The sequence below is a fragment of the Dermochelys coriacea genome, chromosome 1, assembly GCF_009764565.3.
Source record: "Dermochelys coriacea isolate rDerCor1 chromosome 1, rDerCor1.pri.v4, whole genome shotgun sequence".
Lineage (NCBI taxonomy): Eukaryota > Metazoa > Chordata > Testudines > Dermochelyidae > Dermochelys > Dermochelys coriacea.
Genome location: NC_050068.2, coordinates 47,342,002 through 47,356,617, shown reverse-complemented (window position 1 = coordinate 47,356,617; position 14,616 = coordinate 47,342,002). Strand labels below are relative to the sequence as shown.

Here is a 14,616-nt window from a genome sequence, read left to right as displayed (position 1 = left end):
AGCCCACTGAGGGTGGTGATCTGAATCTTACAATTTATTTTCTGTTCTGTAGAGGCACTTCTATAATGGTTATCACCAAAGCACCCTTGAAGGAGAAGGTGAAAAGTGAACAGAAAGGAGATTGATATGTGTTGGAGGAGAGGTAATTACCGAAAATAAGAACACATCTCACAGGACCTCAGTCCAGAAAACAGGAGTGTATTTGTCCTCAATCTGAGAACATCAGTCCTTAAAAAAGTGGTCTCCCATCTCAACAAAAAATGGGAAAAATCCACTACAGGAGTGTGAGTTGAAAAGAGAGGCATTTTGAAGCTATTTTAGTTTCTTGTGATAGATACAATTTTTAGAATCTTATTTATAGTACAGATTATTCAGATGACAAAACTACACTGAGGGAGCAGTTCTGGTTGAAATCAACATGTGAAAATATTTGGTGCATTATTGACACACTACACAAAAATCAGTTATGGGCCATTATACTAAGATGGCTACTACTCTGTATTTAAAAGCAAAATGGGTCTAATTTTTCTTTAAATGCATGCTGGAATTTAACTCCTTACTGTATTAGGATTTATGCAAATGGTATTCAAGGCAGACTAAACCCTGTCAATGAGCATGCAAATTAAAAATCTTTATTAATTCTGAAAAGGTTAAAGTGCAATAACTACTTTTGTAATAGAAATAACCGGGTCAGATTTTCAAAATACCTAAAGGTTGTTCAATAGACTGTTTAGTAGTATGAGCAGAGATCCTAGAAATCCATTTGCCAAAGAAAAATGCATGTAGTTCGGACAGAGACATCCCTTAGGGGAGGATCTATTAATGGAGATCCTCTCCGTCTTATAAGGAGGAAAGGATGGAATATGGTAAAATATGGGTAGGATTTGATGAGAAACAGTAAAATGAAGAAGAATCCCATTCAATTACATCATGTAATGACAGACAGCTGAAAAGTGAAAAAAAAATGTAAGTGCTTACATACAAATGCTAGAAGTCTAAATAAGAAGATGGGTCACCAAGAGTGCCTCATATTAAATGAGGATATTGATATAATGGGCATCACAGAAACTTGGTGGAATGAAGATAATCAATGGGACACAGTAATACCAGGGTACAAAGTATATCGGAAGGACAGAACAGATCGTGCTGGTGGGGGAGTTGCACTATATGTGAAAGAAAGCATAGAATCAAATGAAGTAAAAATCTTAAATGAACCAAACTGTACCATAGAATAGTATGGATAGCACTCTGTGGATAGCAACTCAAATAATAAGAATATAGCAGTAGGGATATACTACCGACCACCTGACCAGGATGGTGATAGTGAAATTTACTTCTTTTACTTTTTTTCCTTTATAATAAAGTTCTGTTTTATAAGAATCTGGTTTACCTATTTGTTTGGTATATTATTCTCAATCCTCCCCAGGAAAGGAGATGAAGGAGCTTGGGGGGATATTTTAGGGAACAGGAACTCCAAATGGTCCTTTTCCTGAATCTTTGTCTAACTCACTTGGTGGTGGCAGCAGTACCCATCCAAGGACAAGGAAGGATTTGTGCCTTGGGGAAGTTCTTAACCTAAGCTGGTAGAAATAAGGTTATGGGGTCTTTCATGCGGGTCCCCACATCTGTACCCTAGACTTCAGAGTGGAGAGGGAACCTTGACACCACTCAAGAGAGAGATCTTCATAGAATCGCAGAACTGGAAGGGACCTCGAGAGGTCATCTAGTCCAGTCCCCTGCACTCAAGGCAGGACTAAGTATTATCTGGACCATCCCTGACAGGTGTTTGTCCAACCTGTTCTTAAAAATCCCCAATGATGGAGCTTCCACAACCTCCTTATGCAATTTATTCCAGTGCTTAATCACTCTGACAGTTAGGAAGTTTTTCCTAATGTCCAGCCTAAATCGCCCTTGTTGCAATCTAAGCCCGTTGCTTCTTGTCCTATCCTCAGAGGTTAAGAAGAACAATTTTTCTCCCTCCTCCTTGTAACAATCTTTTATGTATTTGAAAACTTATGTCCCTAAACAAATCCAATTTTTTCAGTCTTCCCTCATAGATCATATTTTCTAGACCTTTAATCATTTTTGTAGTTCTTCTCTGGACTTTCTCCAATTTGTCCACATCTTTCCTGAAATGTGGCACCCAGAACTGGACACAATACTCCAGTTGAGGCCTAATCAACGCATAGTAGAGCAGAAGTATTACTTCTCGTGTCTTGCTTACAATGCTCTGCTAATTCATCCCAGAATGATGTGTTTGCTTTTTTTGCAACGGCGTTACACTGTTGACTCTATTTAGCTTGTGATCCACTATGACCCCCAGATCCCTTTCTGGAATACTCTTTCCTAGGTAGTCATTTCCAATTTTGTAGGTGTGCAACTGATTATTCCTTCCTAAGTGGAGTACTTTGCATTTATCCTTATTGAATTTCATCCTATTTACTTCAGACCATGTCTCCAGTTTGTCCAGATTGTTTTGAATTTTAATCCTATCCTCCAAAACACTTGCAATCCCTCCCAGCTTGGTATCGTCCACAGACTTTATAAGTGTACTCTTTATGCCATTATCTAAATCATTGATGAAGATATTGAACAGAACCAGACCCAGAACTGATCCCTGCAGGACCCCACTCGTTATGCCCTTCCAGCATGATTGTGAACCACTGATAACTACTCTCTGGGAATGATTTTCCAACCAGTTATGCACCCATCTTATAGTAGCTCCATCTAGATTGTATTTCCCTAGTTTGGTTATGAGAAGGTCATGCGAGACAGTATCAAAAGCCTTACTAAAATCAAGATGTACCACATCTATTGCTTCCCCCCATTCACAAGGCTTGTTACCCTGTCAAAGAAAGCTATCAGATTGGTTTGACATGATTTGTTCTTGACAAATGCATGCTGACTGTTATTTATCACCTTATTATCTTCTAGGTGTTTGCAAACTGATTGCTTAATTATTTGCTCCATTATCTTTCCGGGTACAGAAGTTAAGCTGACTCGTCTGTAATTCCCCGGGTTGTCCTTATTTTCCTTTTTATAGATGGGTGCTATATTTGCCCTTTTTCAGTATTCCGGAATGTCTCCTGTCTTCTATGACCTCTCAAACATAATTGCTAATGGCTCAGATATCTCCTCTGTCAGTTCCTTCATGCTCTAGGATGCATTTCATGAGGCCCTGGTGATTTGAAGACATCTAACTCGTCTAAGTAATTTGTGACTTGTTCTTTCCCTATTTTAAACTCTGATCCCATTTCATTTTCACTGGCATTCACTATTTTAAATGTCCAATCGCCACCAACCTTCTTGGTGAAAACCAAAACAAAGAAGTCATTAAGCAATTCTGCCATTTCCACATTTTCTGTTATTGTCTTTCCCCCTTCATTGAGTAACAGGCCTACTCTGTCCTTGGTCTTCCTCTTTCTTCTAATATATTTGTAGAATGCTTTCTCGTTTCCTTTTATGTCCCTAACTAGTTTGATCTCGTTTTGTGCCTTGGCTTTTCTAATTTTGTCCCTACATACTTGTGTTATTTGTTTATATTCATCCTTTGTAATTTGACCGCGTTTCCACTTTTTGTAGGACTCTTTTTTGAGTTTTAGATCATGGAAGATTCATAGATTCATAGATACTAAGGTCAGAAGGGACCACTCTGATCATCTAGTCCGACCTCCTGCACAGCGCAGGCCACAGAATGTCACCCACCACTCCTATGAAAAACCTCACCCATGTATGAGCTATTGAAGTCCTCAAATCATGGTTCAAAACTTCAAGGAGCAGAGAAGCCTCCCTCCAGTCAACCATGCCCCATGCTACAGAGGAAGGCGAAAAACCTCCAGGGCCTCTCCAATCTGCCCTGGAGGAAAATTCCTTCCCGACCCCAAATATGGCAATCAGCTAAACCCTGAGCATATGGGCAAGATTCACCAGCCAGATACCCAGGAAAGAATTTTCTATAGTAACTCAGATCCCATCCATCTAATATCCCATCTCAGGGGATTTGGCCTATTTACCCTGAATATTTAAAGATGAGTTACTTACCAAAATCCCATTATCCCATCATACCATCTCCTCCATAAACTTATCGAGTAGAATCTTAAAACCAGATAGATCTTTTGCCCCCACTGCTTCCCTTGGAAGGTTATTCCAAAACTTCACTCCTCTGATGGTTAAAAACCTTCGTCTGATTTCAAGTCTAAACTTCCTGGTGGCCAGTTTATACCCATTTGTTCTTGTGTCCACATTGGTGCTGAGCTTAAATAATTTCTCTCCCTCTCCTATATTTATCCCTCTGATATATTTATAGAGAGCAATCATATCTCCCCTCAACCTTCTTTTAGTTAGCCTAAACAAGCCAAGCTCCTTAAGTCTCCTTTCATAAGACAAGTTTTCCATTCCTCGGATCATCCTAGTAGCCCTTCTCTGTACCTGCTCCAGTTTGAATTCATCCTTTTTAAACATGGGAGACCAGAACTGCACACAGTATTCTAGGTGAGGTCTCACCAGTGCCTTGTATAACGGTACTAAAACCTCCTTATCCCTACTGGAAATGCCTCTCCTGATGCATCCCAAAACCGCATTAGCTTTTTTCACAGCCATATCACATTGGCAGCTCATAGTCATCCTATGATCAACCAATACTCCAAGGTCCTTCTCCTCTTCCGTTACTTCTAATTGATGCGTCCCCAGCTTATAACTAAAATTCTTGTTATTAATCCCTAAATGCATAACCTTACACTTCTCACTATTAAATTTCATCCTATTACTATTACTCCAGTTTACAAGGTCATCCAGATCCTCCTGTATAATATCCCGATCCTTCTCCGAATTGGCAATACCTCCCAGCTTTGTATCATCTGCAAACTTTATTAGCACACTCCCACTTTTTGTGCCAAGGTCAGTAACAAAAAGATTAAATAAGATTGGTCCCAAAACCGATCCCTGAGGAACTCCACTGGTAACCTCCCTCCAACCTGACAGTTCGCCTTTCAGTAGGACCCATTGCAGTCTCCCCTTTAACCAATTCCTTATCCACCTTCTGATGTTCATATTGATCCCCATCTTCTCCAATTTAACTAATAATTCCCCATGTGGCACGGTATCAAATGCCTTACTGAAATCTAGGTAAATTAGATCCACTGCATTTCCTTTATCTAAAAAATCTGTTACTTTTTCAAAAAAGGAGATTAGGTTGGTTTGGCACGATCTACCTTTTGTAAAACCATGTTGTATTTTGTCCCATTTACCATTGACTTCAATGTCCTTAACTAATTTCTCCTTCAAAATTTTTTCCAGGACCTTGCATACTACAGATGTCAAACTAACTGGCCTGTAGTTACCTGGATCACTTTTTTTTCCTTTCTTAAAAATAGGAACTATATTAGCAATTCTCCAATCATTCGGTACTATTCCTGAGTTTACAGATTCATTAAAAATTCTTGCTAATGGGCTTGCAATTTCAGGTGCCAATTCCTTTAATATTCTTGGATGAAGATTATCTGGGCCCCCCGATTTAGTCCCATTAAGCTGTTTCAGTTTCGCTTCTACCTCTGATATGGTAATATCTACCTCTATATCCTCCTTCCCATTTGTCATGCTACCATTATCCCCAAGATCCTCTTTAGCCTTATTAAAGACTGAGGCAAAGTATTTGTTTAGATATTGGGCCATGCCTAGATTATCTTTAACCTCCGCTCCATCCTCAGTGTTAAGCGGCCCCACTTCTTCCTTCTTAGTTTTCTTCTTATTTATATGGCTATAGAACCTTTTACTATTGGTTTTAATTCCCTTTGCAAGGTCCAACTCTACTCGACTTTTAGCCTCTCTGACTTTATCCCTACATCTTCTGACCTCAATTAGGTAGGTTTCCTTGCTGATCCCTCCCATCTTCCACTCCCTGTATGCTTTCTGCTTCTTCATAATCACCTCTCTAAGATGCTTGCTCATCCAGCTTGGTCTACAACTCCTTCCTATGAATTTTTTCCCCTTTCTTGGGATACAGGCTTCCGATAGCTTCTGCAGTTTTGATTTAAAGTAATCCCAGGCCTCAACTGCCTTTAGATCCATAAGTTCTTCAGTCCAATCCACTTCCCTAACTAATTGCCTTAATTTTTGAAAGTCAGCCCTTTTGAAATCAAAAACCCTAGTTGCAGATTTATTTTTGTTAATCCTTCCATTTAGTTTGAACTGAATTAGCTCATGATCACTTGAGCCAAGATTGTCCCCTACAACCATTTCTTCTATGAGGTCCTCGCTACTCACCAAAATTAAATCTAAAATGGCATCCCCTCTAGTCGGTTCAGCAACTACTTGTTGAAGGAATCCATCAGCTATCGCATCTAGGAAAATCTGAGCCCTATTATTATTACTAGCACTGGTCCTCCAGTCTATATCTGGGAAGTTAAAGTCTCCCATGATCACGCAGTTTCCATTAGTATTTACTTTATTAAAGACATCAAAAAGGGCTCTATCCATAACCAAATTAGATCCCGGAGGTCTATAGCACACCCCAAGCACTATCATAGGAGAGGCTTTACTAGTTTTCTTCCCCAATGTAATTTTTGCCCAGACAGACTCTGTCTTATCCATTGCATCGCTTCTTATTTCTTTACATTCTAACTCATCGTTGATATACAATGCTACTCCACCCCCTTTACCTTTGTTTCTGTCTTTCCTAAACAGCACATACCCTTCAATACCTGTAGTCCAGTCATGACTACTATTCCACCATGTTTCTGTTATCCCTATAATATCTGGTTTCACTTCCTGCACCAGTAGCTCTAGTTCCTCCATTTTGTTACCTAGACTCCTCGCATTGGTGTATAAACATCTTAATTTTTGCTGTTTGGCCTTGCTCACATTTTGTACCCTATTAGGCACAGTCATTCTACAGCCATTATAACCTATTAGACTAGTATCCACACCGCCCTCGCTCCTTATATACATTCTCCTACCCATGGCTGTATCCTTTCTTACTTCATCTTCTTCCCTCTCAATGCTAAAATCTGGCGTGGAGATTTTCCGGACATCTCCCATCCATCTCCCCCCAATTCCTAGTTTAAAGCTCTCTTTATCAGTTGTGCCAGCCTCGATCCTAGAAGTCTATTTCCTTCCCTACTCAGATGAAGTCCATCCCGAGAGAACTGACCTCTGTCCGTGAATGCCTCCCAGTGGCCATACATCCCAAAGCCCTCCTTATAGCACCACTGCCTAAGCCATCTGTTGACAGTCATAATCTTGTCACACCTTTGTTGCCCTTCTCTAGGAACAGGAAGGATCCCGCTAAAGATCACCTGAGCCTCAATTTCCTTAAGCGTCTTCCCCAGCCTAGCATAGTCTCCCTTGATACTTTCCAGCGAGAATCTGGCTGTATCATTTGTTCCCACATGAAGGATAATTAGGGGATTCTTTCCCGCTCCCTTGAGGATCCTTTTCAACCTCAGGTCTACATCCCTTATCTTAGCACCCGGAAGACAGCACACCCTTCTATTCTCAGGATCAGCTCTAGTTACAGGCCTGTCTATTCTTCTCAATAAAGAGTCCCCGATCACATAGACCTGCCTTTTCCTGGTGACAGTGCTATTCTCCAGTCTCTCCCCTGTTCCCTCTGGCTGCAAGTTCTTTCCATTCCTATTTTCCCTTACAATTCTCTTCAACCCATCCTGTATCCTCCTGGGGCTCATATTTGGTGTAGTCTCCCTTGACTCTTCCCCTTTTTCTATAGGGCTAGCCTCTCTTCTCTTCTTCCTTACCCTTCCACCTTCAGCGACTACCTGCTGAGCCCCTTCTTCATTTTCCAACTCTGCAAACCTGTTCCTAAGCTCTATTTCTCCTTCACTAGCCCGTCTTTTTCTCTGCCTGGTTCTTTGAGTCACATGTTTCCACTGACCACTTTCCTCATCCAGTCTCTCCTCAAAATTCCCCAGCCCTGCTTCCATCCGAGAGTCTGAGCTTTTCCCTTCAGATACCTCATATCTTTGCTCCATCATCTGCTCAAACCCCTTCCTAAACTCAACGAGACTTTCCACCTGCATCTCCAAACCTCGGATCTTTTCCTCCATCAGCTCTATCAGACGGCATTTCATGCAGACAAAACTCTTACCGGTTCCCCCCTCCAGGATCATGTACATACCACAGCTTCCACATCCAGTCATCCTCAATGTGTCTTTCACTGCAGGAGTCACTCCCACAGCTTCCTCTGTATCTGTCATCTCCTTCCCACCTAAATCCTGTTAATCTGGGAAACACAAGCCACACCAAAAAGAACACCCCCCCAGCAAAAGCAAACCCCAAACAAGCACCACAATCCAAACTCCCCTTGCAAACTCCCACTCAAACTCCCCTGTTTAGAGCTCTGTTTACTAGCTCCTGTGCCGCTGCAGCTGTCTGATCTCCTGGTTAAGACAGGGTGGTCTCTTGCCATCATTCCTATCTTTCCTACGCAGTGGGATAGTTTGCTCTTGTGCCCTTAATAATGTTTCTTGGAGCCATTGTGGATAGTTCTCTGAAAACATCTACTCAATGTGCAGTGGCAGTCAAAAAAGTAAACAGAACATTGGGAATCATTAAGAAAGGGATAGATAATAAGACAGAAAATATCATAATGCCACTATATAAATCTATGGTATACCCACACCTTGAATAGTGCGCGCAGATCTGGTTGCCACATCATAGAAAAGATATATTGGAATCTGAAAAGGTTCAGAGAAGGGCAACAAAAATGATTAGGGGTATGGAACAGCTACCATATGAGGAGAGATTAAAAAAGATTGGGACTTTTCAGCTTGGAAAAGAGACTACTAAGAGGGAATATGATAGAGGTCTATAAAATCATGACTGGTGTGGAGAGAGTAAATAAGGAAGTGTTATTTACTCCTTCTCATAACACAAGAACTAGGGGTCACCAAATGAAATTAATAGGCAGCAGTTTTAAAACCAACAAAAAAAAGTATTTCGTCACATGACACACAGTCAACCTTTGGAACTCCTTGCCAGAGGATGTTGTGAAGGCCAAGACTATAAGTGAGGTCAAAAAGAACTAGATAAATTCGTTGAGGATTGGTCCATCAATGGGTATTAGCTAGGATTGGCAGGAATGGTGTCACTAGTCTCTGTTTGCCAGAAGCTGGGAATGAGCAAAAGAGGATGGATCAGTTGACGATTACCTGTTCTGTTCATTCCCTCTAAGGCACTTGGTGTTGGCCACTGTCAGAAGACAGGATAATGGGCTCGATGGACTTTTGGTCTGACACAGTATGGCCATTCTTATGTTCAGAGAATCTCTAGTTTATAATTTTGTGAAAAATAAAAACATTAACTATTAACTAAATTTTACTGAAAGTACCAATATCACTTATTCAATGCACACAACCACTCCTTTTGGTTGATTTTTGAACGTGCTTTAAATTTACACCAGAACCCCATTTATCGGATCTAATTAGGACGGGGGCCAGCTCAGATAATCAGGAGAAAGGGCAAAGAGCTATATGTCCCTTATTTTAAGATGGGGAGGGAGGTTCAGGGCAGTCAGCTGGAGTCCCAGCCACTGTCAGCCCCAGGTGGCTGGTGGTTCGGTTTATACAGAGACCCGGATAATGGAGGCTTGGATAAACAGGGTTCTACTGTATACCAATAAAACGTGTTCAACTGATATCCATGTATATTGTGGATAGTGAAACTAAAGTTCAGCGTTTCATTTTAATCATGCAAAAACACGGATTTTATGGGAGCTTTAATCGGAGAATTTGGATTTTTTTTTAAAATCACAGAAATCTAGGATCCCTAGTTATGAGACTACAAATAGCATTTTAAAAACTTTATGATATTAAGGTACTCACATTTTAAAAGTGGTTGTTTAGAAGAGAGGCTATGCCAGGTGGCTGTAAAGAAAGTGTATTTCTAAACAAAGTCCCACACTCATACCTGAAGTAAGGCTTCCCTCAGCCCTTGAACAAAACAACAGTAAATGAACAAGGCCAATTCCTGCCAGTTTCCCAAGTAATATAGAAGTATGGCTTCCTTCAGCCAGTCAAAGTAAGGATATCAAGATGCGTGTTTTTCAGCAAGTCCCCCAAAATACCAGATCAACAGTCCAACTCATGGCTCCCTTCTAACACAGCCTCTGTGGGCAGGGCAGTAGTCAATTGAGCAGCTCTTCCTTGATGGCTTTGGGTCTAGTCCTTTGCTAGTCCAAAAGCTTCCTAACCCCTTTTCTTCTTGGGCAGGTACGAAAGATTACTTTTCTCTTAGGAACCAACCAGCCTAATAACAAAGAATTGTCCTACCAAATCAGACCAGGATCCACCTAGTCCAGCTTTCTGTCTGGCAATGGTCAGTGACAGCTGCTTGAAGGGAAGGTGCAAGAATCCCCAAAGTAGACTGCCACCCACTCCTCCTATGGCTGCTTTGTCGTCATGAGACCCACCTAGAGGAATCTCCTTTATGATCAATGTAACAGGGTGCTGGCCAGGAGGTCCTGGCCAGGCCCCTGTTAGCCCAACTCCAATTAAGGGGCATTAATTGGGGCTGGCTAGGTATGGCTTGCCTAAGGGCTTGATAAGAAACACCTGCGGACCTTATTAGCCAGGGGGGCTATATAAAGCTGGCAGGAAGGAAGCAGGAGGGGGGAACAGGAAAGGAAGGAGCCTGTGGCTGTAGGTCCCTGCTGGCTGAGGAAGGTAGCTGTCCCCCAGGGAGCTGTGTTGAACAGACTGTATATAGATGGTGGTGGGAAGTGACACTGCAAATAAAAGAGCACTGGTGCTTGCACTCTAAGCGGTCTCCGGCTGATTTGTGGCACGAGCAGCGAAGGGCTCCATTACAGTCAACTTTAGCAATTCCTCCAAGGCAGGACAGGTACTCGTACCTTTTCAGACTGCAAGCTTTAACACATTCCCTGCTTGAATGTGGAATATATACTTCCTATGATAAGCTATTTAGATTTCCCACACACACTATTTTGTAAGCTATGAGCCATGCAAGTATGGTCTACAATGGAACTCTTTATAATAGAAACAATTATAACTTTAAAAAATAACATTTTATATTCATCATTTGGTATTTTAAATGAATTATTTGTAGGTCTCTGTGTCTGTCACAGAGGTCGAGGAAGTCACTGATTACGTGATTTTCCACAACCTCCGTGACTTCTGTAGGGGCCAGTATGGCTGACCCTAGGGCTGCCCAAGCAGATGGCTCTGGGACCAGGTGCTGAGGTGGCCCCTGGGACATCCACACCAGCCTTCTTGGGGCGCCAGAGCAGCCGTGATCCACAGCCCCAGACAGCGGTTCCCGAGCAGCCACAGTCTGCTGGTTCTGGCAGCGGTCCCCGGGCGGCCGGCCAGAGCAGCCGTGGTTCCCAGTCAGCCATCTGAAGCAGCCGTGGTCCGTGGTCCCTGGCAGCTGGTGCCCTCGCCCCAGCAGCGCCCCCACCCCCAGTGTCACCCCCAGCCGCGGCCTCCCGCCAGATTTAATCACAGGTATTTTTAATATGTCATGGACAGGTCCCAGACTGTGAATTTTTGTTTACTGCCCATGACCTGTCTGTGACTTTTAATAAAAATACCATGACTAAATCATAGCCTTAATTATTTAAGTTTTCCAGTGTTTTTATCCAATATAAAAATCTCCTTCAAGCACATTCAAAAGGTTAGACATCTGATGATTTTTTATTTCACCTTAGACTTGTCAAATCTTCTAAGTGTTTCCAGCAGCTTAACAATTTGTATTCTTGTATCTTCTTCACAGAAGAAAATCCATGAGGAGTTTCTACCATAGGAAGCAGAGAAGCTAACAAAAGAAAGAGGTTGGTTTACTACAGGATTGACTTCTGAAGAGATTACAAACCTTAAGTAAAAGAAACAAAAACCCTGCTAACTGGAACTCAATCCCTCAGCCATATGGACCCCAAAACAATCAGTGTCAATGCAGGATCATGGACCATAACCCATACGCAGTGAAATGTAGATGTCTACTTAAGGGAAACTCAAAGACCCTGCCCTCGGTTCCTGACTATCTGCCCATAATCTGCACAGAGATTAATGTGGATGTGCAGGGTAAATAAATTCAGAGTTCTCCAGGTACTGGTACATAACCTACTTCCCCTCCACCTTACCTTTCTTCCATAGAATCCCCTTGTTGGAAGTCTAACAAACGGAGCAATAACCTTAGAAATGATACTAGTTGGTGTTTTAGTAAAACTGCCCTGCACTCACTATACTAGCCCCTGAATCTAATGGTGTTCACGATCTTTAACTCAGTTAAAAACTGCACAGATGGAAGGGATTTCCTTTCACTGAGGTTTAGTTAGGCAGGCAACAACTAATCACAATGCAGGATTCTCAATCTCTCCAGGAGGATTTTCCCATTTTTCTCTCAGTCAAATTCTTCCACAACTAAAATATCTCTTAGCCAAATAATGCCTCCCCGTACTCTTTAAGGGGTTTTTACTGTCCTTCCTCTGGGAGGGAAAACAGTGCCTTCTGGATAACAGGAAACAATTAAAGATGCATCAGTGGAGCAGTACTGCACAAGAGAATAATGTCTCATGAACGTGTGGTGGAACTCTATGCAGATGCTTTGCAAATGTCAGGTAAGGGTATTTCCTGAAGGGATGCCACTGAAGTTACTTATGCTCTTATAGAATGAGCCCTCATCCCATGCAGAGAGGAAGATACACAATTGATAACAGATACAGCCAGAGATCAATTTAGAGACTCTGTGGAAGGAAACAGTTTGACTTTGGATTCGTTCTGCTATAGTGAGAAATAATCTAGGTGATTTTCTAATTGGTTTAGTCCTTTGCAGGTAGAAGGTGAGAATGCATTATTCCTCAAAGGAATGAAGTCTCCTCTTTTCCCCAAATGCATGTGGTTTCAGAAAAACAACAAACAAAAAAAACCTCACAGCAAAGTGGATTGATTGGTTTATGTGAAACTCTGAAATTACTTTGGGGGGAGAATTTCAGATGCAGCCGTAAAGAGACTTTGTCCTTATGGAATATAATGTATGGTACATCAGCACTCCCAGCTCACCTTCCCTCCTGGCTGAGGTGATGACCATAAGGAATGCAATTTTAATTGATAAGTGAGAAATGGTTTGAAGGGAGGCTTACTGAGTGCCAAAAGAACAAGGTTTAAGTCCCGTTGAGAAGTATGTTTCCTTGCTGCTGGGAAAGTTCTGATTAGGCCCTTTAAGAATCAGTTAATCAGAAGTGAGTGAAAATTGAATAATGTCTGATGGTGTATGGCATGCATGGATTGCTGTCAGGTTGCCTCGTATAAAACTGAGGGAAAGCCCACCTGTTTTGAGAGAGAAAAAGTAGTCCAAAATGAGGGGAATATCTGCTGACTCAGGAGATACGTTTCTGCTGCGGTCAGTCAGGGAAATGTTTCCACTTGGTTGAACAGCGTATCTAGCGGAATCTTTTCTACTATTAAGGATGGCTTATACAGCTTGAGAGCAGACATGTTCTACTGCTGATGCCCATCCAAAACTAAGCCATGAGATGAAGCGCTTTGGGGTTGGGATGCTTGATCCTTCCCTACCTCTTGACCCAGAAGAAGGGTAAGGACCGGATGCTGATCAGAGGACATTTGGAGACTAAAATTATCTGGATCAGCTGGAGGCAATGAGGATGACTCATGCCCTGTCTTGACAAATTTTCTTTAAGACACAAGGTAGGAGTGGTAAGGGAGGAAAGGCATAGCTCAGATGGCCTGACCAGGGGAGACGGAGAGCATCACCCTGAAAGTGTAGTCTTAGAGCTCCTCTGGAACAGTATATGTTGCATTTCTTTTTCATTTGGAAGACAGAGATGCCAGGTGGGAGTCCCTCATTAAATAAAGATTTTCTTAACTACTGAATCATCCAATTCCCACTCATGATCGATGGGGAAATGCCTACTGACTGCGTCCACCAACACATTCGGAGTTCCTAGAAGGTCAGCTGCCATCAGGATGATTCGATTCTGGTTACACCCATTCTATATAGTGATTGCTTTTACACACCAGGGAATGGATTTCACCCCTTCATGTTTGTTGATGTAAAAGGCAGTTGTCATACTGTCTGACATTATGAGGACATGGTGCGACTAGATACATTGCAGAAAAACCTTGCAAGCATTTCAGACTCAGTGTTCCAGAAGGTTGATGTATATCCTGGCCTCCTGGGGTGTCCAAGTGCCCTGTGCCATATTACTGTTTATGTGGGCTCCCAGCCTGAGAGAGAGGAGTCTGTAATGATCATCTAGTCTGGCGAGGATAGTAGGAAGGGGACACCACACATCCCTGATGGAAATCCTTCCCCATCACACACTGGAACGAATTGTTACCATGGTATTTATGCTGTATTTGGTTGGTAAATACACTGTCTGGAACCACACCTGAAGGCAATGTAGGTGGAGTGAGCTGAATGGGCTAATGTAAGTGCAAGAAGCCATGTGCCCCAGGAAAGAAAGACAAGTACTGTTTGGAGCTCAAGAGTTGCACATAACCTGATCTATCAGGTCACTCATGGTGTGAAACCTGTCCCTTGGTAGATAAGCTCTTGCCGTGACTGAATGTAGGTTGGCCCCTACGAAATCTACAGTCTGCATCAGTGATGACAGACAGACTTTCC

The 14,616-nt window shown here is 42.1% G+C and overlaps 1 protein-coding gene across 12 annotated transcripts in view; it reads right to left on the bottom strand.

Annotated features, from left to right (window-relative positions):
* Positions 1–14,616, bottom strand: part of B3GLCT (beta 3-glucosyltransferase) — a 146,358-nt gene that overhangs the window by 52,024 nt on the left and 79,718 nt on the right. For all 12 annotated transcript variants that reach the window (XM_038389653.2, XM_038389683.2, XM_038389673.2 and 9 more), the window contains one exon: positions 11,676–11,787. In XM_038389653.2, the coding sequence (XP_038245581.1) occupies positions 11,676–11,787 (112 nt within the window). The remainder of the gene's footprint in view (positions 1–11,675; positions 11,788–14,616) is intronic.